This window comes from Delphinus delphis, chromosome 4 (assembly GCF_949987515.2).
Source record: "Delphinus delphis chromosome 4, mDelDel1.2, whole genome shotgun sequence".
Taxonomy (NCBI): Eukaryota; Metazoa; Chordata; class Mammalia; order Artiodactyla; family Delphinidae; genus Delphinus; species Delphinus delphis.
In genome coordinates, this window is record NC_082686.1 from 142,476,961 (window position 1) to 142,503,125 (window position 26,165).

At 45.8% G+C, this 26,165-nt stretch overlaps 1 protein-coding gene across 2 annotated transcripts in view; it reads left to right on the forward strand.

Moving 5' to 3' along the window:
• Positions 1 to 26,165, forward strand: part of RARB (retinoic acid receptor beta) — a 185,576-nt gene that overhangs the window by 65,477 nt on the left and 93,934 nt on the right. For both annotated transcript variants that reach the window (XM_060011566.1, XM_060011565.1), the window contains exon 3: positions 12,276 to 12,417. In XM_060011566.1, coding sequence (XP_059867549.1) covers positions 12,306 to 12,417 — 112 coding nt within the window. In that variant the 5' untranslated portion in view covers positions 12,276 to 12,305. The remainder of the gene's footprint in view (positions 1 to 12,275; positions 12,418 to 26,165) is intronic.

A 26,165-nucleotide genomic window follows, 5' to 3' on the forward strand; every position in this document is an offset into this window, starting at 1 on the left:
CTGAGACTGCGCCTAAATATATGTGCTGTTTGGAAGGAAATTTTATCCAGTTATGGAAAAGTTCTTGGTATTCTTCCTACTCCTCCCAGCGCCCTCCAAAGTCCCATATCCAAGTGGGAAATAAAGCCCACTGTAGAACATCAAATACGTCCCGAATGGCTTTCCCTTCTGGCTCTTTCTGGAACCATCGTATTGCTCAAAACATCCCGAGAAGATTCTGGGGAGACTAAGTGTGATGGTGGTGGACTTGCTTAACTCTGTCTGACCAGCAGTCTTACAACTAGCCTTCAGGTCAGCCAGAGGAAAAGAGAGGCTACCTAAGACGTCCAGGTCCTCACGGAGGAAGAAGGTTGGAAGCCTTTGCTGGAGATGGTATTCTGGAAGCAGAGCCGGCTGCTTCATTTGCAGGACCCGGTACAAAACGAAAACGCTCACCTCTTGTTCAACAGTGATTCAGAATTTCAAGACAATGACAGCAGGGCAATAAACCTAGTACCCTTTTAGAACCGGGCTCTGTGTGACTATGTGACTACCCAGGCCACACGCTCGGGAAGCCAGCCCAGAGCAGATCCCTTCACTTTTTGAAAAACAGCCAGTTTAACCGGTAGTGTTTACTTGCCTTGTGAAACTCTCCTCCCAAATTTTGTTTGTGATTATTGGCCCCCAAACCTGATGGATCGGCTGCCTACCAGTCAGAACGGGGTTATAATAAGCAGTCAGAGCTATGTGATAGCTGGGCACTTTCAAAAACTCTTTACTTTATCCAAGGTCATGTTTCGGAAATATAAAAAGCCAGTTTTTCACCTAAATTAAAAGACACTTGTACCAATTAATCTCTTCTTACTTGTTGGTTCCCAGTTTATACTACCTGGTGGCATTTCTTCCCCAGATCATGTTCCTCTAAGATAAAGAACACTGTGGACTGAATGCAGTGGCCCCGTGCCCTTCCTGGGACATGGAAGACTTTGGAGATTTAAACCTTGATCTCTGGTGTTGTGAGTTCAGGTTCACAGTTAAGAACACAGGCTGCCTTTGCCTTGGTATTCCCGGGGAGTTTTAATTAACTGGGGATTAGAAGGATTGAGAGCATTGGCCTCTGGGTCTAACAGGGGTTGAGCCCTCAGGGGTTCACCTGACAAAGTCCAGGAAAAGACCTTAATCACCCTCTTCTGGAAAGACTCGTTCCCACAGAGATGATATTTTTGCTAAATCTGTATTCTTCGCCTTCTTTAGAGATGAACCATCTTTCTAGGCATCTCCCAAAATAAAGGCTCGCCTTTGTAACCTGGGCAAGAGTAAATGTGCTCAGGAAACTTCCAGTCCCGGGGAGTTGAAAGGAGAGAGTTAGGGCTGAAATGCATGGTCAGGTGGAAGGACAGAAGGGATCCTTTCCCAGGGAGCAGGTGAGAGGCGCCGGGGAATAAGGGACCTTACAGAAGCCGAGGCTATCAGACCTTGGCGCCGTCCACCTTCACCACTGTCACCCATTCATCTTTACTAAATTTCCAAAAGTGGGACCTTCCCCTGGTGGGGATTTTTTTTTTTTTTTTTTAACAAAAAATAACTCTAAGCCTCTACCCCTTGGGACAACTTGACTTTCTTGTTTGGAGCAGGAATCTTACGTTGTTTTCCTTTCATGGCTCAGAGCGGCCCCCCCCAGCTCTACTGTCCAGTGTTCTCCATGTCACATGTGTGCCCACCCTCCTTGCTGGGGAGGAAGCTCTCTGTTTGTCATCAAAATAGTGGGCTGTTTTTTTACTTTCTCCCTCCCTCTCACCATTGTCTTTCAGTAGGGTGAAAAGGTCTTCACTTTTCTCTTTCTCCCCCCAAATCTGGCTATTAATAACTTTTCAGACGTTGTCACGCATAGACTTCCACTCACTCTGGAGGGTGTTTTTTGTTTGTTTAAGGCAACGTGTTTCCTGGTCTGAAAGCCGTGTTTCCCAAAGTCGCTGTGATGGGATTATTCCACACTCACCTCCTCCTACTGGCAGCATCTCTGCTTCTGGCTGGAAATGGGAATTGCAGCTCTGCGCTGGCCTGGCCAGGACCTCGCCGTGCCGGCCTGGCTGGCCGGGGGCATGCCTCCCTGGGGTGGCCACCTGCATATTACTCTTTGATTGAGATGGGGTTGAGATATAGTCTTCTTAATGATCGAGGAAAAACGACTAAGCAACACTCCTCACTTTTCTCTCTCTTCTCTCACTCAGGAAGGAGAAATTACCCTTTCGAACTTTGCGTGGGATAGAAATTAGCTCTGCAAAAGCCCAGTACAAACAGATGTGCTTCCCACACTAGTTTTGGGGTGAATTTCTCCTGACCCCATGCTTTTTATGACAAATAAAAGGCCAAGTTGCCTTTTTTTAAAAGGAAAAAAGTTTTTATTTAGTGCCTTTCTTCAAAGGACCTCGATGGTTTCTGAACTTGTTCAGCCCGATGTCAATGGCTCTAAGGCAGCAAAGCAACTTCCATCCAAAGCACCATGGTGTGAATTCTCAGAAGCAGCTCTAGCATTGCACGCGAGTCAGCCAAGTGCACCGTCATTCCAGAAATCAGGCTTCTAGGGCTCTCTTTCTGCTCAGGCCTGAGGGCAGGCTCTGGGTGTTAGGGACCTGTGTTGATACGCAGAGTTCACTGTCTGCTTCAGCGTGCATGCAGTTAGTGCACGAGGAGATCAGTGATGCACAGCTTCCTGAGCCATCTGAGCAGAGGATACCTCCGACCCCAGCCCTCTCCTGCACAGAAGAGCGAGTACTTGCCCTGCCAGCGCCTGGCGTGGCCTCCTTGATCTCCCCCCGTCTGCACGTCAGCCGCTGTCCCCGCTGTGTCTCACACACACATCCATCGCTCACGACTCTACCGGCCCGGACCACTGGCCATTCCCTGTCCTTTCTAACCCCAGCCTCTGCTCACCCATAATGCTCCTTGGGGGGAAATATTTTTTTTTAAATTTTATTGGAGTATAATTGATTTACAGTGTTGTGTTTCAGATGTACAGCAAAGTGATTCAGTTATACATCTACATCTATCCATTCTTTTTCAGATTCTTTTCTCATACGGGTTATTACAGAGTATTGAGTAGAGTTCCCTGTGCTATACAGTAGGTCCTTGTTGGTTGTCTCGCTGTTCAAATCCTACCCCTTCGTTAGAGCTGGGATCAAGTGTTGACTCCTTTCTGACTCCTTTGAATACCTACGGCCTTTACTCAGTAAATAACTGCCGTGTGCCAGCTATGTGCCAGGCACCGTACTGGGCCCTTTTTCACTTGCTGCTTCCACACTGCTGGGTTCCCTTGACTTAATGCTCCTGGTAGATTGAGGAGGGGCAGGACCAGGCCTTATCCATCTTTGTACGCCCCGGGAGAGCCCACCCCAGTTGGGATGGGAATTGGCATTGGGTGAATGGATCGATATATGAATGAGTCTTTGGAATCATGAGGCTGTCTGCCCACAATAGCCCATGTTGTTCAGAGATTCAGAACAGTGTTCTGTCCTAGTTGGGAATCTTTATTTTAAACACAAAATGTATATTCGAAATTGTCCAGAAGAAAGCTTTGGAAAGAGGTTTTGCCAGTAACTAAAGCTGCCATTCATGGGGCCCTTGCTGTGCGCCGGTCATTGTGCTGACACTTTATATGTGTTCCCTGATTGGGTGCACTGAGCGATCCTATGAAGTAGGTACTTTATTATCCCCATTTTACGGATGAGGAAACTGAGGCCTTAGTGTAACTTGCTCAATATCACATAGGTGAGTGGCCGAGTCAGTGTTTAAATCCACGTGTACCCGAGCTACAGCCTAATTCTTTTTTTTTAAATTATTTTTATAAGCAACAGACATTTATTTCTCACAGTTCAGGAGGCTGCAAAGTCAAAGATCAAGGCACTTGGCAGGTTCAGAGTTTTGTGAAGGCCTGCTTCCTGGACATCTGTCTTTTCCCTTTACCTTTACATGGGGGAGGAAGGGCCAAGCTAGCTCTCTGGGGTCTCTTTTATAAGGGCTCCACCCTCATAGCCCAAGTGCTTCCCAAAGGCCCCACCTCCTCATACCATCACACTGGGCAATAGACTTCAATGTAGGAATTTCGGGGATACATTCAGTCTACAGCAGGGGAATTGCTCTGCATTGTAGGATATCTAACACCATCTCCAGCCTCTGTTCAGTAGGTGCCAGCAGCATACAGTATGATGTAAATATCACCTAGGGGGCAAAATCAGAGCCCGAAAGTGTGTTCCTACCTTACCAATTAGGGAACCCTCCTACATTGTGGGTGGGGTGTAAGTTGGTGTAGCCACTAAGGAGAACAGTATGAAGGTTCCTTAAAAAACTAAAAACAGAGCTACCATATGATCCAGCAATCCCACTCCTGGGCATATACCATGAGAAAACCATAATTCAAAAAGATACATGCACACCAATGTTCATAGCAGCACTATTTACAATAGCCAAGAGATGGAAGCAACCAAAATGTCCGTTGACAGGTGAATGGATAAAGAAAATGTGGTACATATATACAGTGGAATAGTACTCAGCCATAAAAAAGAATGAAATAATGCCATTTGTAGCCACTTGGATGGACCTAGAGATTATCATACTAAGTGAAGTAAGTCAGACAGAGAAAGACAAATATCATATGATATTTATATGTGGAATCTAAAAAAAGGATACAAATGAACTTATTTACAAAACAGAAATAGAGTCACAGATACAGAAAACAAACTTATGGTTACCAGTGGGGAAAGGGGTGGGAGAGATAAATTGGGAGATTGGGATTGACATATACATACTACCATATATAAAATAGATAACTAACAAGAACCTACTGTATAGCACAGGGAACTCTACTCAGTGCTCTGTAATAACCTATACGGGAAAAGAATCTAAAAAAGAGTGGATCTATGTATATGTATAACTGATTCACTTTGCTGTACACCTGAAACTAACGCAACATTGTAAATCAACTATATTCCAATAAAAATTAATTTAAAAAATCTCAGCCCCACTCCATTTCTGTAAGGCAAGATATTATATATAATTATACATAACACACAAACGACAGGCTTTTTTTTTTTTTTTTTTTTTGCCCTGCGGCTTGAAGGATCTTGGTTCCCTGACCAGGGATCAGACCTGTGCCCCCTGCAGTGGAAGCACAGAGTCTTAACCACTGGACCACCAGGGAAGTCCCCAGGCAATTATTTTTCACAAAAATATTTTAAAGCCTAATTCTTAACCACTAGCCCACTATCTGAACCAACCAAAAAATCACCCCCTTTGGGAGAGGGTGAAAGATATTATATGTGATGATATCTGAAAACTAGAAGGTGAAACAGGACCCATGAATGGGAGAAAAAATGATGAGAATCGGAGCAATGATTTGAGAGTATGAGAGGGGAGAAGGAGGCCCAACTTAATGTCATATCAAAATATGAAGAAGGAGTGAGATGAGTCACTTTTCTCCATGTCTTGTTTAGATTTGGGACATCTGACTAGTCCATCAAGGGAATTACGAATTGTAAGTAGTTAGGTGCAGGAGGATATTTCGGTTTACAAGAGACATACCGTCCCTTCTGATTTAGGATTGTTTCTGTCCCGCAGATAGTACGTTAGTTAGAGCAATGGCACCTCATATCCCCAAGGGGAGACAGAAGAAATCTGAGCAGGAGTGGGCATTCCATGGGTATCGCTATGATGCGAAGCAAATGGCTCTCAAATGGCTCTAAGGCCTATGTGGCCTTCTCCACCAAGTGACTATTTTTTTTTCTTTTTGGTTGGACCCCAGTTCTTTGATAGCAAGAGTAGAAGAGCCTATGAGGTAAGAAAGGTTGAAAAACCTGCGGTTAGAAAACACTTGACCCAGTTTGTGATGCAGGTCTAGCTTCTTGATCTAGGTAGTTAGAGCGTTCATTGTGTCACTTGGTTTGGCGATCTCAAACAACAGAAGTCACGCTTAAGCCGCAGAAGCCACGATTAGACAGCAGAAGGCAGGTTTCACCAAGTTAGCAGTTAACCAACAGAAGTTACTTAACAGATTAACCAACACAGATCATGGCTAACCAGCAGAAGTCCTGATTACAACTCAAATCAGTGGGTCTTCTACTAACCTCAGGGGAATCTGGATGCTTCCCTCCCTAAGTACAGATAATATCATCCTCAAGGAATACATTATCATTGCGGAATATTCTGTGGAATTAAGGACTATCACTCTGGCTCTGTTTATAGCTGAGGATGTCCGTTGTTCATTCGTTCAGTCGACAGCTGTTTGTTGGATATCTGCCGTGTGTCAGGTTCTGTCCCGGTGCTGGGGATATGCAGTTGATTTGTACCAGTCCATTTGTACTAGGTGTTGAAATATTGAACTGTGTTCCTACCAGTTGTTGCCTTCAGTCTTTGTCTCCTTCCACCCAAGTCCGCTGTGGTGAGTCCAGGGAAGACACATGAAGTCACCGTGGAGTCCCCATCTTGTCCACCCTAGTTCTGTGGAGCCGGCCCCCATGCCCCTCCTTGTCCCCTGTCAGGGAGGCTGGAATCCCAGCAAGAAAGATGTCACACTGGGTGGTGCTTCTGGGACACCCACTGGTGGAAATCTCTGAAGCCCATGGGACTCCTGAGGCTGTGACTGCTGGCCACAGACTGGACTTCCCCCACGATGGCCATGTAACCTCCGAAGTAGATGGTACTATTGATTAATATTTTAAATATCATACTCAGATAGGTGTGATATAGAAGGAGAAGCAAAAGCCCAAGGTTACCTAGAAGAGGAAGCATTCATGTTTGCTTGGATCAGTCAGAGAAGGTTTCCTGGGTGAGGTGACATAACATCTTCAAGACCTGATAGAAGTTTTCTGTGTTTACTGGGAAAAAGGATGTTTCTGGAAAGTGAAAGAGGAAACTCATGGCACCAGCAACTCTAGACTTGGTGTCAGAAAACCAGGCCCTCAGACTTCCTGATGACCAGCAACCATGAGCCAGGATTGACACTCCAGCCTCCATCTGGTCACAGACACCTGCCCCAGGTCCCCACAGAGGTGTGGTGAGGGCTCCGCTCCAAGATAAAGGTGACACCGTCTGAAAGCCCTCTTGTTGGTGTCTTTTAAGCCCCAGGCTAGTCCAAACAAATCGCAGTTGTTTTTGTTTTTTTTTAAATTTTTTTGTTGAAGTAGAGTTAATTTACAATGTTGTGTGTTAATTTCTGCTGTACAGCAAAGTGACTCAGTTACACACATGTATACATTCCTTTTCATATTCCTTTCCATGATGGTTTATCCCAGGATATTGAATACAGCTCCCGGTGCTATACAGTAGGACCTTGTTTTTTATCCAATCCATACATGATAGCTTCCATCTGCTAATCCCCAGCCTCCCACTCCATCCCTCCCCCAACCCCCTCCCCCTCGGCAACCCCCAACCTGATCTCTGTGTCTGTGAGTCTGAAGAAATCGCAGTTGTCACCCCTACAGGGGGACGGTCTCGCCTTCCTTCATCTTCAAACATCCTCCTTCGCCATCTTCTTTGCCCACAGAAGCCCCCTCATCCTCACTCTCAAGCCATCCCAACTTGTCACTCCCTGGCGCGAGGACACACTTGGAGTCCCGGGAAGGTACAGCTGGGAAGGGTCTTGGAAGTGAGCCTCCAGCCCCTCCCTCAGGAGATAGTGCGTGAGTGCGCCTAGACCTGAGGCTGTGACTCTCCAAGCCTGCCCCGCTCCTTCCCTGCGGGGACTCTCCCACTGCACCCTCCTGCCCCCTCTCTCCCGTGGGGCTGCTTCTCCAAAGAGGACCGAATCCTTCATCCGTACCTACCCATCTCCTGGCTGCAAGAACTACCACACTTGAACTTGGTACTTTGCTTTGATGGAAAACTTTTTATTTTTTTCCACTTAAGAATTTTTTTAACTTAATTTTTATTTTATATTGGAGTTAGTTTCAGGTGTACAGCACAGTGATTCAGTTATACATATACATATATCCATTCTTTTTCAGATTCTGTTCCCATGTAGGTTATTATGGAATATTGAGGAGAGTTCCCTGTGCTATACAGTAGGTCCTTGTTGGTTATCTATTTTATATATAGTAGTGTGTATATGTCAATCCCAAACTCCCAGTTTATCCCTCCCTCCCCTCTTTCCCCTTTGGTAACCAGAAGTTTATTTTCAAAGTCTGTTGAGTCTGTTTCTGTTTGAACTCAGTACGACTAAAGCTCATTTTACATGTAACAACCTTGGGATACAGTTTTGATTCCCAAATTATGAGGCTCCCAATTTTAGGTGGGACAGATTCATGGCGTTAAACCTCATTGAATCACATAGTGAGAAACATGTTTATTTTCTCTGAATTCCTCAAGAGAAGCCTCAAGTAAGTGCTGATCTGTAGCTAAGTCTTGCTCCATTCCCTTTCAGCCAGGAGTGAGGTTTAGCAGAAGCAGAATCCAGCGAGAGTGAAATCGCATCTGATTATTGTTTTGTTCAACTTCATTTTATTTATTTTATGAATGCCTTCTCATATTGACAGTTGGTGCTGGTATTCAAATTGAGTCAGAGGTTAAAGGTTTCCATTTTAAATAATGTCGAAAATAAAGGAAGAGGGGGCGCAGTGGTTGAGAGTCCACCTGCCGATGCAGGGGACATGGGTTCGTGCCCCGGTCCGGGAGGATCTCACATGCCGCGGAGCGACTGGGCCCGTGAGCCATGGCCGCTGGGCCTGCACGACCGGAGCCTGTGCTCCACAACGGGAGAGGCCACAGCAGTGAGAGGCCCGCATACCACAAAAAATAAATAAATAAAATAAAGGAAGAGGGACTTCCCTGGCGGTCCAGTGGTTGGGACTTCGCCTTCCATTGTAGAGGGTGCGAGTTCAATCCCTGGTCGGGGAGCTAGGATGCTGCATGCCTTGGGGCCAAAAAAACAAAACATAAAACTGAAGCAGTGTTGTAACAGATTCAATAAAGACTTTTAAAAAATGGTCCACATCAAAACAAATCTTAAAAAAAAAATAAAGAAGAATCAACCTAAATAAAACATTAAGTAGATAAAATTTTGGTGACACGGGCTATGGTGCCACACGCACGCACGCACACAAAAGGCCCTCCAAGCGGTAGAAACGAGGTTTACAGAACGGTTCACGGTATCTACTGTGGAGGAGGGGGGTTTGGACAATGCAATCCTCTCTTTGGCCTCAGAGGGCATTTCTGTTTACCCAGGCCATGAATAAAAATACCTCACAGCATACATTTTAGTCAGCAAGTATTCTAGCCTAGTGGAAATGATTTACTGAAATTTAGACCTCCTCATGAAATCCAGCCCAAACTCTGATTTGGAAAACCAAGAAGTCCTATTTAGTTTCTGCTGTCATTGTTCCTGAACCACGCTGACTGCATAATTAGTGACATATAAAGTTCTTAATTCTCTCTTCTTCTTTCATCCGGGTGTCAGGAGATTGGTTTCCACTCCTTTGTGCTCACTCACTAAGAATTTGCTGAACTGATTATTCAGTTTGTAATAAGTGGAGGAGGTCACCTTGGTCCATACCTCACTTGCTTCACACCTGCAAAAAGACCAGATCTTCCATGTGTCAGTGTTACTTGACGGGATAGCAGTGAAGTTTCTGTCAATTGAGGTTGTACGTCTGGCAGCCAAGAGTGTCCTGTAGGTATTCTTTGCAGGAAAAAATATGTTTGAGGTGACCATAGTGCACAGATTCTCTTAGAGCTTCAAAGTATTTATAACCTGTTATTTTAGATTCTGAGCATATTTGTAGCTCCAGAGGTACAAAAATAAACTACATTTTCTTGGAAAATGTGTGTGTCTGGGATGTAAGAGGAGTTGCAACCTTAAACAAGATTTCCAGGCGTTTACAGTCGAACCATGCCAGTAAAAATATGTTTTTTTAGATGTTAAAATCCTAGGGTGCCCACGTAAATATCCTAAGCAATGTGTGTTACGTGAGCTTCCTTTGCTAATGTGCTTTAGCTTTGAAGGTCTTTAGTTCTGGCTCCTGGGGTGTTAATGTACTACAGGGAAAGTTGAACTCAGATGGCAAGTCTTGTTTGCTGTTCAACACAGTGGATGGATGTGCTTCCCACATTCAAGAGAATTATTACTAACGGAGGTAAAAGTCACATCACAATTGATGAGGTAAAACTCCTTGCTTGTAATACTCCTAGCAGCATAGAGGTTTTTGTTGGGCAATGAGAAAAGACAGCAGGTTTACCCATCACTCACTCTTCAATCATCTCTGTCTTAACAAGCACCACTTAATTTTCCGTTCTCTGCAAAGCTGTGTGGGGAGATGGGTACGCAGAGAGGAGAAGCTGGGGGGAGACCCTGTGCTCATGGAGCCTGAAGTGTGATTTGTTTCATCAGTGTTTCCCAAAAAATCAGGATAAATTGCTTCTTTGGTCAAAATATAACTTTCCAAAAGTTAAAAAACAATACTTATTCAAATATGCAGTAAGCACATGTTGAAGACTTATTTCACTCATTAACGAGGGAAACAGTCAGATGACAAAGCTGGTTCAAAGAAGGATATGAAAAAAATAGGTAGGGAGGGAGGTAGGCAGACAGACAGATAGGGTGATTGGAAAAAAGAATGCTGGAATAAGGTGGCAAAGTTAGACCCAACTGCTTAATGTCCTACAAGGCAATAAAACAATAATCTTTGGTTATATTTCAACCAGGCAGGAATCTTCGCACCTATACTAGGCACATATGATTTATAAGTTACCAGTCTTTTACAGTCTTTACAGAGTCAAGGTCCAGTCAATAATAAACAGTAAGTCAAAGGAAGTTACATTTCCCGAGACCGTTAGATGACTCGTGTAAGTTTGTCAGTCAGTGCGGCGTATGCATTGCCCGAGGGAACTTCCTGCAATGATGGAAATATTCTGTACATGTGCTGCCCAGTGTGGTAGCCCCTGCACATGTGTAGCTGTTGAGCACTTGAAGGGATTAATCTCCAGAATTTACAAGCAGCTCATGAAGGTCAATATCAAAAAAAAACCAAAAAACCACAAACAACCCAATCAAAAAGTGGGCTCCATTGTAAAGCAATTATACTCCAATAAAGATGTTAAAAAAAAAAGAAAGAAAAAGTGGGCAGAAGACCTACGTAGACATTTCTCCAAATAAGACATACAGATGACCAAAGAGGCACATGAAAAGATGCTCAACATCACTAGTTATTAGAGAAATGCAAATCAAACTACAATGAGGTATCACCTCACATAAGTCAGAATGGCCATCATCAAAAAGTCTACCAATAGTAAATGCTACAGAGGGCGTGGAGAAAAGGGAACCCTCCTGCACTGTTGGTGGGAATGTAAATTGGTGCAGCCACTGTGGAGGTGCCTTAAAAAAAAAAACCTAGAAATAGAGCTGCCATATGATCCAGCAATCCCACTCCTGGGCGTATATCTGGAGAAAAACATGGTTTGAAAGGATACGTGCACCCCAGTGTTCATTGCAGCACTGTTTACAGTAGCCAAGACATGGAAGCAACCTAAATGTCCATCCACAGGTGAATGGATAAAGACGATATGGTACATACATACAGTGCAATATTAACCATTAAAAAGAATGAAATAATGCCATTTGCAGCAACATGGATGGACCTGGAGATTATCATACTAATTTTATTTAATTTTCATTATTTAAATAGCCACACGTGATTCATAGCTATCATATTGAACATCACAGCTCCCACATGCCATTAAACGAGCAGACAATCATTTTTCTGCCTTGTTTCCAATCTTGGATAATATTTTTCTAAACACTTTGCAAATTAAATCGTGTTTTAAATATTATCACGAGAGCTAAATATGTAAAAGCATTTGGAGAAGACTCCTTTGGAAAGACCTGATTCTTTCACGAAGCGTATAATTTCTTCTGCAAGTGGAATGCTTCTTCTATTGGCTTTCTTGACAGTGGACTCACCTGGTATTGTTCTGGCCAGCAAGGGAGCCACTTAGGAAGTTAAGCCTGTTTGGAGCGAACCCAACTCTGCATTATGTTTTCCAAGTGAATTCGCTTGGTATTCATTTTCTTTTAGCAAGATAATAACGGGCAAGTCCAGTTTTGATTAAAAGGGGCTTTCTGGTTTGCAGCAAAGGGAGAGAACTGACTATTCATATTTCACAAGGATTTTAAGGCTTAAATAAGTTAACTTTTCTGCTGCCATCACTTCATTACTCAGAACGAGCAGGCAATGCATTGATAAGGTTGGCTTTGATTTCTCATGAAGCTCAGTAGTTTTGCTTAATTTTCTCATCTTCTTGGTTGCTTGCAGGGGTTTTTCCGCAGAAGTATTCAGAAGAACATGATTTACACTTGTCACCGAGATAAGAACTGTGTTATTAATAAAGTCACCAGGAATCGATGCCAGTACTGTCGACTCCAGAAGTGCTTTGAAGTGGGAATGTCCAAAGAATGTAAGTGGAGTCTCCAAAAAATTCTTTTCTCTTTGCCTTATCTATAAATATGATTGCTCAGCCTCCAAAATCAAGTCGTGGAGGACGTCAGCGTGTGGAATTCAGACGTGACACGAGTGATAGTTTGCCAGGGGTAGGTGTCAACAGAGATGACACGGAAATAGAACGACCGTGGGGATTTTCAGATACAATTTGAGTGGCAGTTGGTGAAAAGGCAGGCGCTGGGTGTCGTGGACAGCAGGCTTGTATTCCAGAGCGGTTACTAACCAGCTCTGTGTCTCTGAGCCACTGGTAACTGGTCCTAGAGCCACATGGAGACTCTGTTTCCCCATCTCGACAGTAGGAATAGCGAGCTTTGCCTGTGTTGATGAGAATAAAACGAGGCGAGAGGCATGTGGTAATAATGGACCCTTTTTCAGAGGGTCCATCAACCGTGGTAATAATGGACCCTTTTTTCAGAGGGGAGGGAGCGTAAAACTTTTGCTGTCGAAGAAACATTTAGAAACTTGGCATGTTGGCAATTTTCCAAACTCGATTCAGCCCCACTCCTCCAAACAGTTATTCACTTGATTAATTCAGAAGAGAATATTTGAATAGATTAAAAATGAGTGGTCCATAATCATCTGCTTGTGGGGCTTTGAATTATACATGCAGAATACACATACAGGCAGAGTACATACAGCACCAAAAAAATCACGAAGGGAACAAGAACGTGCCAGGCGCGTGGCCGGGCTCAGGCAGGTGTAAGGAAGACGCAGGGATGTGTGCCTGGTTGGGCGCTCAGTGGAATCGCTGCCCACCTGCCCCCACTGCGTCCTGACACTTGAGCATCTGAGTGGGGCACTGGGCGGGGCGCTCTGAGTGGCCCTGGAGATGCTAAGCCACGCCCACTGACCCCTACGAGAGGGAGACGAAAAGCCACAGTCCGACAGCGGGGTTTGAAGGCTTTATGTTGGTTAGACGCTCTTGGATTTTGGAACTGGGACGTGTGGCCATGGGAGCGAGGCCCCTGGAGCCGGGCAGGGCTTCCCTGAGAGTGCGCAGCTGGCCGACGGGAGCTCTGCTGGGAGCTCTGACTTGGGATGTTTCTTGGCGGCCTGCCCAGTGTCTTTCCTGCCCCTCGCCTTTCCTAACTCTGCCCAGGGTTTACATAGGCTTTTCTGCGTCTTGGGTTTCTACTCCTCAGGGAAGACGTCAGGGTTGGATCCATTCGTTTGACTCAAGCCAATCAGTATAACCTGTCCCAGCCACAGTCATTGGTTGATGGCGAACGTGTAACCTAGGCTGGTCCAGTGAGAATGAGTTCAAGACTCATGCTCGTGACCCATAAAAGGAAAGAAATGGTAAATCAGACTTCATCAAAATCAGAAAATGTCTGCTATTCAAATGACACTGTGAAATTAATGAGAAGCCAAGCCACAGACGAGGAGAAAATATTCACAAACCACATATCTGCTAAGGACTTATATGTAGGATATGGAAAACCTCTGAAAATTCAATGATCAGGAAGGAAATAACCCAATTAAAAAACCAAAACTAAACTAAAATTCAAAATTGCCAAGATTATGAAAGACAGACAGACTGAGACATTACAGCTAAGTGCAAGGCATGATCCTGGTGACCCTGCAGTGGAGGAAAGCTACCTATAAAGGGCATTATTGGGACAGTTACTGAAATTCGAATATAGGTTGTCAATTAGAATATCACGTTGAATCAACTTTGCATGTCCTGACTTTGATCACTGTGCTATCGTTACATAAGAGAATGTTCTTATTCTTGATATGTGCCGCCTACTCTCCATGGTCCAAAAGGGCTGTGTGTGTGTGTGTGTGTGTGTGTGTGTGTGTGTGTGTGTGTGTGGAGAGAGAGAGAGAGAGAATGAAAGAGAGGAAGAAAATGTGGCAGGATATTAAGACTTGTGAATCTGAGTGAAGGGATACACAGTGAAGGAGTTCCTTGAACTATTCTTGCAACTTCTGAGCAAATTTGAAATTGTATCAAAACAAAATGACTAAAACAAAAGACTCATGCTTAGAATATTGGGGCAGAAGTGTCCTGCCTTCTGATGCATGTGAACAAGGAGACGCAAGTGTTCTCCAGCCCCAAGGGAGGTCGGCTATAGGACAGGGCAGGCTCTGTGGATGGAAGAATGCAAAGACAGACAGAACTCGGGCCCTGACCGGCATCCCTGAGTTGCCGAACCCACCACCCCTGGCACCTCTGCCTCCGGATGGTTTGCTTCTCTCTGCCAAGGACTCATGAAGGCAGTTGAGGCTGGGGTCTTATTCATAATTAAGGTCCCGATGAGCAAGCCTGGAGTCACCAGACAGGGATGCATGCTGGGTATGCCGTCCCTTCTGGGAGGGTCACCTCCTCCAGGTGGTTCTGTTGCCCGCATCTCAGCCAGGTCCTTTGATCCCCTACAAACTTTAGAGCTATTGAATGACTCTTTCCTTCCAGATTGAGTTGGTGTAGTACATTCTTGGTTATCAAAGTACTCATAGCTTTGGGACTTTGAAATGGTAAATATTCATGGCGTGTGAAAAAGCATGATACCTAACTGTATGGTCTTAATTACATAAACATGGATGCTGAGTTGTGTAAATACAGAAACGAGACCTAGAAGGACACATCAAATGGTAAACTGCTCGGGATTACGGATGACTTTGTTTTTTGCTTCTTGTGTTTTTTGGTTTCCTATTATGCACATGTTAACTTTTAAGAAATAAATGTTATTTTAAAAACCTTTTTAAAAAAATCCATGAATGTGAAGCTTTGAAGCTAATCTTTCCTTAGCTCAGTCCCCAAACCCTGGCACTAATGAGAAAAGCATGATATTGCCCTGAAGTAGGCAAATTATTTATATGTGTAAGCGAGACTCACAGGATTTTCCCCCTAACTCCCCATTTTTGGTCTGACGTTCTGTAGATGTGGATGTTACACTGCAGTTCTGTGGGAGAATTTCAGTTCAGGCTAAAATTATAAATGAGTAAGCCAGATGTGGACTCGGGGTAAATCAGTACTTTTGCATTTATTTTGCGTGGGCTGGAGACCCATTTCCTGCTTACATTACTTAAAACCCATATCCTGCTTCTCTGTAAAAACTGGAAGGTTGGTTGCCAATTAAAAAAAATAATGTTTACACCCACAGGAGAACTCTAGTTTCAACCCTCAAGGAACTTGTCACCTTAATTAGATTTAAAAATATAGAAATGGGAAGAAAATGGGATCATTATGCCCAAGTAAACAAAAATAAATATATTTTCTTCAGAAGGAAATTGAAGGGGAAGAAATATCCACTTGGAGTACAGTGACCGAGAGTCTAATAGAACATTTTAAAAGTTGAAACAGAAGGAAGCAGGAAGATTTGAGAATCACTAATCAATTATACCACAGTGCCCACCACTGAAACAAACCCAGGAGTAACAGAGACTCATAGGACGGTGGAGCATATGAGAATCACTCATCAATTATACCACAGTACCCACCACTGAAACAAACCCAGGAGTAACAGAGACTCATAGGACAGTGCAGCTGAAAACAGATCTTAGAGACTGATTTTCACTCACCTCTCTCCTTTGACATACGAGTACACCAGGACCCAGCAAGGTGAAACGCTCTTCCCAGCAAATCCCCAACTGGCTAAAGACAGAACCAAGCTTACAGTTCACATCTGCCACCTCTGCTCGCCATGCTTCCTTTGCAGCACCAAGATTAGCAAGGTTTGCGTTCCATTGGGGCCAGAGGTCATGTCACTTCACGAGTATGTATCAGAACCCTTTGGACGCAAGGGACAGAGAACCCAGCTCCAACCTGACATAAGCTAAAAAATCAACACATGTCACTGGATGACACGACTGGATCCAAAGGCTCACGTTTGTTTTGGGGGCATTCTCATCGTTCCTCTTCATTTCTCAGAGCTGGTTTGTTGTTGGTTTTTTTTTGCTGTGTTGGTTTTGTTTCTGGGAAGATTTTCCAAATGGCTAATAAAGATGGCCAACCAATAGCCTACCCGGCAGAAAGAGAGAGCCTCAGATCCTCTGTGAATGCAGGACTTTGGGGTGTTGGGGGCTGAATATGGTGATTGGCTAGTTTGGGATCGTGTGCCCAGCTCCGGACCCACCCAAACCACGAGAGCCAAGGGTGTGGAAGAAGTGTTTCTCGGTGGGAAACCAGAAAGTCAGGAGGCAGAAACAACTTCACGTTCCCCACGAAATATCGTCTCACAGCGCTGTTCCCAGTACGTTCTTATTCTTTATGCTGCGGGGGAAAAGAAAGAAAGAAACCTGAGAATCATCCCATGGTAGCCGCTAACATAGACGCGGTGTTTTCTATGGGCCAGGCACTGCATTAACCTCTTGTAATACTTCATACCATTTGATCCTCATAGCAACCCTGTAAGGTAGGTTAGTTATAATTCCTCTCTCCCTCCTTTCCAGCAAGATGTGGAAGCTGAGGCACAGAGAGGTTAACTTACTCAAGGTAACACGGTTGGTAAGGTGCAGCCCTGGGATCTGGGCCCAGGGAGCAACATATACCGCATGCCGTAAAAAGCAGCCTTGAAAACTCTGGGGTTTATTGCCAGTGGTTAGTAAAACAATAATTACACTCCTTGCTACGTATTAGAGATGTACGCCCTGGAAAATCATGTGCAAATTTAATTTTCATAGATCACATTTGGTTTTAAAAGTATAAGGCGTTGTACTGGTAAAAGAAATCCTTTATTGTGTGTCCCGTCAGCAAAGCATGATTATTTCTTCATTTTTCTGTTCTGTAGATGCTGGTGGGTATGCCTTATATTTTCCAAGGGCTTTGTACAGTAGGGGAACCTTTTTTGTGGAGGAGTAGCTCTTTGTCAGACCATGGGATTTGAAAGCGGTAACAGTAAGGGGAAAAAAATCGATTTTCAGCTGCATTCTAAAAGCAGTACAAAAATTTATGAAGAACTTGGGGAGGAAGCAAAGGAAGTAACACGACTCCCAAGTTGAGTGATGAGCTTCTGCTGGCGGGTGGGAGGCTTGTAACCGTGTCAGGCAAGGCAAGTGTGTAGCAAAGCCCTGAAGTAGGAACAAGGAAAAAAGGTTCAACAGTAAATGAAGACACAAAATTTGGGATCGTCAATGAGCTATGCAGACAAGCCTGTGTCCGTGATGGGGAGGGAGCCAGTTGAGACCACGCTGCTTGGAGACCACAGGAGCTGACCACACGCATTTGAGTCAGTTATGGAAATCCCAGCGATCGTTCAAGTCTTGCAGCCAGCGATCCTCAGACTTTTAAAAAAGGGTCCAATAGAAAATGTTTCGGCTTCGTGGGCCGTATGATGTCTGTCTCGGTTCCTTAACTCTGCCGTGGTAGCACGAACGCAGCAGTAGAAAATACGTGGACAAAGGGGATCTGCCTGTGTGCCGGCACATCTTTATTTACAAAAGCAGGTGTAGGGCTGGGTTTGGCCTGAGGCTTGCAGGGGCTCCCCCAGTGGTGACCTCACCCCCAGCTCGCCCCCGCCCACCGTCCCCTGCTTTCCTCCGACGGACCGTCACCCAGCTTCCAGCTGCCCTGGAGCCTGAGGACCCGTGAGCCTCACACCTGCACGCTCCGGCAAAGGCTGTTCCCTGGGGTTGGGTTTCCACTCGTTTGTCCGAGGAACTGCAGGAGTTTGCTGAGATGCCATTTGCTCTTGGAAGCCGCCCCCGGACCCCACCCCACACTCCCGGCAGAATTATGCACTCTTCCCCCTGCGCTCCCGCGGGGCTCTGGACATACGTCCAGGAACCACAAGCTTATAGCGCGAGGCTCCCTGGCTTGATTATAAACTCCTGAACGGCAAGCGTCCTGTCTTCCTCACCTTGTAGGCCGATAAGCTAGCACAATGCTTTCCTCAGCGAAGTCAGAGTGGCCAAGTGGTTTACTTATTTATTTATTTTTTATTGGAGAATGATTGATTTACCATGTTGTGTGAGTTTCAGGTGTACAGCAAAGTGACTCAGTTATACATACACACATGTCCACTCTTTTTAAGACTCTTTTCCCATATGGGCCATTACAGAGCGGAGTGTTGGTTCCCTGTGCTCTACAGCAGATCCTTATTAGTTATCTATTTTATATATAATAGTGTGTATATGTCAGTCCCAGTCTCTCAATTTATCCCTCCCCCGACACTTACCCCGCCCCCCCGTAACCATAAGTTTATTTTCTACATCTGTCACTCTGTTTCTGTTATGTAAATAAGTTCATTTGTACCGTTGTTTAGATTCCACATATAAGGGACGGGTGGTATTTGTCTTTCTCTGTCTGACTGACTTCACTCAGTGTGATAATCTCTAGGTCCTTCCATGTCACTGCAAATGGCATTATTTCATTCTTTTTTATGGTTGAGTAATATTTCGGTGTATACATGTACCACTTCTTCTTTATCCATTCCTCTGTGGATGGACATTTAGGTTGCTTCCACGTCTTGGCTATTGTAAACAGTGCTGCAGTGAACATTGGGGTGCGTGTATATTTTCGAATTACAGTTTTGTCCGAGTATATGCCCAGCAGGGGGATTGCTGGATCATATGGTAGCTCTATTTTCAGTTTTTTAAGGAACATCCATACTGCTCTTCATAGTGGCTGCACCAATTTACATTCCCGCCAACAGATTACGAGGGTTCCCTTTTCTCCACACCCTCTCCAGCATTTACTGTTTGTAGACTTTTTGATGGTGGCCATTCTGACCGGTGGGAGGTGAGATACCTCATTGTAGTTTTGATTTGTATTTCTCTAATACTTAGCGATGTGGCTGTATTAAGAGATGACCAAACCCAGCATCTCCCTAGCTTTACATCGTGAAAAGTTGTCAGTCACAGAGCCTTTCTGGGTATAAGCTATTCAGCTGTCACTCACTCACTTCTCTGCTCCGGGCTCAGAACAAGTTATGCACCTTCTCTGGGGCTGTGTTTTCTACCTGGATGCGAGGAGCATTACTGTTGACTGACAGCCTGGGTGTGATGTGAGAACTGATGCTTTTCATCCTGTTTAGACAACAGCGTTTCGTCAGTCAGCTGCCTCTTGCCAGTTGCCTCTCCTGGAAGACGTCAGATCTTCTAGTGTGTTTGCTGGGCAGACTGTTCAGCTGAGCAGGCATCCTGTGTGACTGTGCACGAAAGGCCCAGTGAAGGTGGAGAGGCTGAGATGGACAAGGGGTGGCCGTGGGATTGCGGCTCCCTTTTGCCAAACCTTGGTGATAACGACCAAGGTTCTTGGCCTCCTCAATCAGTAGAAATTTACTAGAGGCCAGACAAGAAATCCAGGCAAGGCTTTATTGGGGCCCCTGCTGCAGCAGAGGGGAGCGAGAACAAGTAACAGGTTCCCTCACTCACTTGCCCCCTGAGTGGGGGGCGAGCTGGTTCCTTATATGGGGTGAGGGTAGGGGTGGGGCCAGAGGTGTGGCTTAGGTGGTCTGCCCGCCCCTTTGGTGGTGCTGAGTGCACGGGACATGCGCAGTGCCCTGCTTTCGCTCCAGGCTCTTCAGAAGTGGCAGCTGGGTTTTGGGTCTTTTTGTATCTTGTGCATAATTTTGTCCCAGCTGTGCATGCACACAGCTATTTTTAGTCCCTTATAGTTTCTTTGTATTTTGTTGCTGGAGCAGAGTTTGTCCAGGTGCAAGCACTGCAGCAAAGGGTCCCAGGTCCCAGGTCCCAGCCTGTCTCATTGTCAGTGAAGTTGCTCACAGACAAAAGGCAGAGGTGCAGGAACAGGCTGGACTTGGGGGAGGAGAGTGGTATATGAGAACTAGCCTGAACGAAGGCTCGTGAGCTGTGATGAAGGGGGAATTGTGGTCCCTGGTGCCTTTAATATATGCCGGGTTCCCTGAGCCTCTGGCCTTCAGGTTGGGCGCCCTCCACCAGTGTCTGTAACAAAAGATGTTAGGGAAGGTACTGAGGCTGTCACCCCCTTCTATTTCTTCTTTCCTTTTTCAAAATCTCTGGCTTTTAATTTACAAAGGACCCTCTTTACATTCTCTTTGAGCTTATATTTATGTAATCCATGCCTTTGAGTGGTAGGCAAAACACGTCTTTTGATTTTGTGTGAGAATGCTCTTCGGTGTTTATTTCACAGCATTTTTTTTTACTATGACAGTTTCATAAGTGTTTTTGTAGAATAGAGCAATTGAATAATCTCTGAATTTAAGAGTCCCTAAGCACTCATTGACAACTTCTCATTTGGGGCATATTGAGCTTAAAAACGGCTTTTTATAAAGTCTCTAAATTCCGATTTATACTTTAGATGTGAACGTCCCCATGGGTGGGTTGGATGCCCTAAATGTGCTTTGTGCGGACACTTGGATACTTCCACGAGAGGCTTTTGTTGTTCTCTGTTTCTCTCATTTCCCCTTTAGTGTTAAACTTACATTAAAACAAACCTTTTGGATTAAAGGCACTTAACCTCAGTTAAAATCACTTTTCTTGGTGCACAAATTATATTGATGTGCTCGTTGGTTCCATGGCTGGATCTTACTGGCTTAATAACGAGGAGATTCATATTGTCGGTTGCCTTGTGTACTTGGAAAATTACATAAACATCATCATCAGGTCACGTAATGTCTTTCTAATTTCAGTTTATTTCTTCATTTGTTCCCATGTCGTAGCCCATTACTGTGTTTGTGAGGCCCACTGTGATCATTTTGCTCTGTTCAGCAGAGATGCAGCGTTAACCCTGCCTTCTCCCCGCCACACACAAATCCCCAAAAGCCCCTCCCCCCAGCCCCGAATTAAATGAAAGACTAGAAACTTTATATTTTTATACTTAAAAACGTCATGGAAGCTGGAAAATAAAAATCTGCTGCCCCATTCCACTGACCACATGTTCATGTTTTCCCACATGTGTCCAAGAGATTAAAAAAAAAAAAACCCACCACCAACAGACTGCCTTTGGGCACCTGCAGGCGGTGATGTCCGCGCCGCCGCGGGGCTTGCAGCCCCTTAGCACTCAGGCTGCAAAAGAAGTATTCGGATTCCTGCAGCTTTACGAACACATCATCTCCCCACAGCCTGGAAGGGGCACGCTGGGCACGTTCTCACCTTAGAAAAAGGAGACGTTTCCATTACGCAGCAGGACAGAGCAGAGGAAGGAACAAAGGGCTTTGAAGGGAGCCTGAGCTGGGTTCGAATCCGGCCCTGCTCTCGAGCTGTCTCGTCTTGGGCAGGACGCGTGCTTTTGCTGCAGGGCCCGAGCTGAGCCCCAGCGTGGGCAGCCGTGCTGGCGGGTTTCGTGCCTCGGACCCTTCCTGGCACGTGGTTGGTTCTACATAAAGGACACCTGTTCTCTTGGGTTCTTCCTCTGCTGCTGACACAGGCTCTGTTCTCTGCTGTCGCTGTCACAGCTGGTTGTTATTTTAATAACCACCGCCTTGGTCCTCCTTCAGGAGGCAAGTGAAGGGCGGAGGCTCTGTTCGTGTTGAATTGTTTATGATGCTGCGGTTTAGATGTATGGCCCCGAATATTATGTCACAGCATTCAGAAGAAAGCTTGCAGACATAGTTTCCAAAATAAATATCCCCCTTCCTTGGCTACTGTAAACTTCGAGGCAGGCGGCTCATCTGCCCGGAGATGCTGGGACATGTAATCAGAGAACGGGACAGGATCCTGGCGTCATGGAACCCTACTCCATGGGGAAAGCTGAACTAGGGTGTTGGAAAGGATGCTTTCCTGCATCGTCAGCTCAAGGTGAGGCCTTGCGGTCTCTCGGGAGGTGCCGAACCCAAGCCAAATTTCCCCGACGCAAAGCCCCCTCCCTCCCAGCATCCTCCTTGTTTTGCCCACGTGGCACCTTCCATCTCTCTGCATTATTTTTTTTAAGATTTTTTTGATGTGGACCATTTTTAAAGTCTTCTTTGAATTTGTGACAATATTGCTTCTGTTTTAGGTTTGGGGATTTTGGCCGCCGCGAGGCGTGAGGGTTCTTAGCTCCCCGATCAGGGATCAAACCCGCACCCCCTGCATTGGAAGGCGAAGTCTTAACCACTGGACCGCCGGGGAAGTCCCTCTCCAAATCCTCTGTTTGGGACTCTGTGGCCTGCCTTTCCCCTGGATCCATCATCTCCTTTCTTCCAACCAAATCTCATCACCTTTCGGCCTCTACCGCGGCACTGCCTTTGCCGTCAGCCATGTGCGTGATACGAGCACAAAGCGCTTTACCCACAGCAGGGTCTCCCAAGACTTAGGGTCATCCCACGTGCTGGGTGGGGCAGGAATAGTATTCTGATCCTCCGTGTTCCTGAGATTCAGAGAGGCTGATCCCTGCCTAAGTCACGGCGCTGGCTTCAGCCCACGGGCCCAGTTCCAGCCTCTGGATCTTTTCAAGCTTCACTTCGCTTCTCTAACAGTAAAGTTCTCATGTACATTTAATGTTACAAAGTTTTCTGTATCTTCACCCATCTCTGTTCCCAAGGCACATATTCTATCGTTTACATATATGATTTGATTTGATGTATGTACTAGTTTAATACAGTATTTCCCCTAGTGTAAACTCTGCCCACAGTGATGTGAAACATAATTTAGGGAGTGCTGAATAATATCAAATCATACGGTGGTAAAGTTATTCCCTTTTCAGTCAATATTCATTCAGTCTTTTTATTGCCAGGGAGAAAATCCGAGTTTGTTGCTGGTACCCCCTTAATGAACACCTCATGAACCTTTGCTCCCCACTGTTTTTAATAGAGAGGACAGGCAACTGTCCCTCGTGAGAAGTTGTATTTATTTCAGAGGTGTGCAAACTTTCTTAAGTGTCCAGATAGGACACATTTTAGGCTCTGCAGACCACTGGGTATTAGTTGCCTCAATTGCAGCATGGAAGTTTTATGAAGGAGCGTGGCTTTGTTCCAGTAAAACTTTATTTAGTGAAACTTTATTTACAAACAGAGGCAGTTGACCTGAAAATGCTGTCTGTGTTTTACTCTTACCTCCTATTTATGGCCAATGCTACTAGTTTCCCCCGTGTAGCGGTAAAATCAAGTTCTCTAAAATTTATCTAACCAAAAAAGTAATTTAGGCAGAAATCATCAGAGGGTACTGGCCTGTGAGCATGTGAAAACCGTGAAGGTAGGTGTGGACTGAAGTTGGAGAAACGGTGGCTTTCTGTGTCAGCTGGTCAAGTGTTCTTGCACCTCGACAGGAACAGAACAGCATCCGGGCAGCTTTAGCCCCTCCAGGGCCCTGGGCCTTGCTAGTTGGTCTGGATCCCCCTGACCTGCCTCTGTCCAGCCCTCTCCCCACCCCGAGCTGCCCACCCCCCGAGTGGAGGGTATGGGCCCTGCTTTGCTTGCATCCTTGGGTTCGTCCTGTCCTGGTGCAAGGAGGGGGTCGGTAATGGGTGGATCCGCGGCGGTGGGATTTCAAGCATCCAGACACCTGGAGCGGCAGCGGGAGACACCAGGGAGGCCGCCAGGGCGGTTTACTCGCGTCCCTGCCTCTGAAGAGCAGCATCGTGGCGGGAGAACTGACCCGAGGGGCAGCTGCGGTTCAGGCCTCAGCCCAGCCCTTGCTTAGCTCTGTGCCATCTCGGGCAGGTTATCTCACATCTCTGTGCCTGCGCTTCCCGGTCTGTAACACAGAGACAATCGTAGTACCTCCCTCAGATGGCTACTGTGAGGACAAACGGATTAATCTGTGGCCAGGACTAAAGACATTCCTCAGCTAAGTGTTGGCCCTTGGTACTCGCACCCTGCTACGGTAATGACCCAGCCCGGCCCCCGGAGAGCAGCCCGTGTGATCATCAGTATGGCCCTCAGTGTCTGTACAGGACAGCTGACACACCTCCCAGCCCAGCGGTTCATTTACTCAGAGCAAGGGGCACCCTTCCATGCGACATCTGTCCTTGCCGCTCAGAGCCAGCCCCCTTAAAGCAGAGCGCTGGCACTGAGCCCGGTGATCCTGTGCCAGGAGCCACGGCCCTTCGCCACCTGCCGAATCAGCTCCCTGTGAATCGGCGTGGGCGACTCCGTACACACAGCCACTCAGCCTGCCCGCCCGCCCCGTGCTGGCCTCTTGTCCTGCTCCCCAAAGACCCCCACGTGAGCTGCCTCGGGCGGTACTGTCCCCGCCTTCCTCCCGCTCTGTGCTAGCCCACCTCCCTCCTAAGTGTGCCCGTACGCTCCTCCAACAGCAGGGGCAGGTGGGGGGCATTCTTACCTCCCCACAGTGTGACATGCTGGCGGCACCTCTGTTGGGTGACTTTCAATGTCAAACTTGTTTTGAGTTCAGGAGGTAGGTATGTGTGTGTGTGTGTGTGTGTTTGTGTGAGAGAGAGAGAGAGAGAGGGAAGGAAAGAGAGAACAACAGGCGTTCCCTACACGGGCTGGGAGCATCCTGAGGACAGGCACAGAGTCTTACTTGGGTCCTCAACTTAATGCCTTGTATTTAATAGCTAGTTCTGGAATGGATTAGAAGCAAAGGGTACTTGAGAAGTGGAGATTCTGAATCAGGAACTTTGATCTTCCCAAGAGCTAGAGAATTTGAATCAATATACAGATATTGAGCCTGGTTTCCCTTTTTCTTTTGCCCCCTCCCCTAATTCGCACCCCATAAATACTAGCCTACTGGCCCTTTCATGACACGAAGTCTTGATATCGTATGTTCCGCGGTGGATGCAACCAGATAGAGCTTGTAAATAGGTCCTAACAGAGAAGATTTGCTTTCTCTCAAAACTGTACACACCTAGACACCATATTTCATCCAATCTATAATTTGTTAAGGTGCACTATAATGTTATGTACCGCTAAAAGGAAAATAGCGCTAATTAAACTAAGACACAGCAAAGATTGTAAGACAGGTGGCAATTTCAGAGAGAGAGAGAAAGAGAGGGAGAAACCAGATCTCAGCCCTGTAAGAAAAGGAAGCGTCTCACATTCTAGGCTGGAAATACCCTATGTTTTCATCTGGAGCTATTTTTCATTCTGCTTTAAATAGATATTGATGGTGAAACCTCAGTGCCCAAAGACAATCCCCAGCACGGAGAGCTGGCTAAGTACGCAAGTGCTTCTGAAATAGCCAGCAGAGAGCCCTTTGTTTGGAAACAAATGTCTCTGTGAAAATAGCAACCCGAGATTCGCCTGCAGCCCCTGCGTTCTGGGTGATGAGCGTGGCCCTTTAAGTGTCCTCTCCCCGTGACAGCAATTCTCTGGAGGGTGGCCATCTAAATTGCTCCATAAATCCACGCACACAGTTCAGTCTGGAATTTGCTCTTCCTGGAGTGGGACTGAGCACTTCAACCAGTCTGCCATTGCAGAGTATGAACTATCACAATTAGGTTACTTCTCCCTTTAATACTGGAAAACAAAGAGTCGCTGTGATCTGATTGACCGGATTGATAGAGACAGGTGTCTTTTTAGTGCCGGCACGGAGGAGAGAGCGCTCTGTTTCCTCAGAGAAGGGATGTCTTTGCCCCAGATTCACACTTGACTGTTCTAACACTTCACTTCACCAATATAATGTACCTCCGTGATTAAAAAAAAAATTCTGATTGTTTTATTTTCAAAATGATTTTAGGACAGAAATGTCCTGTTTTGATGTTGGAGGATGCAAGTCCCGCCTTTTTCTTGGCTTGTTTCTTTTGGAGGTGTTCAACAACATAGTGGGGTCAGACTTACAAACAGTATTTAGATTCAGCAACATAGTTTAAATCTTAAAATAGAACAGAGGAATTTCACTGGTGTTTCAAAATAGACACACTCAGGAGGCAGTCATGATACAGTGCTTCCAAAGGAAAAG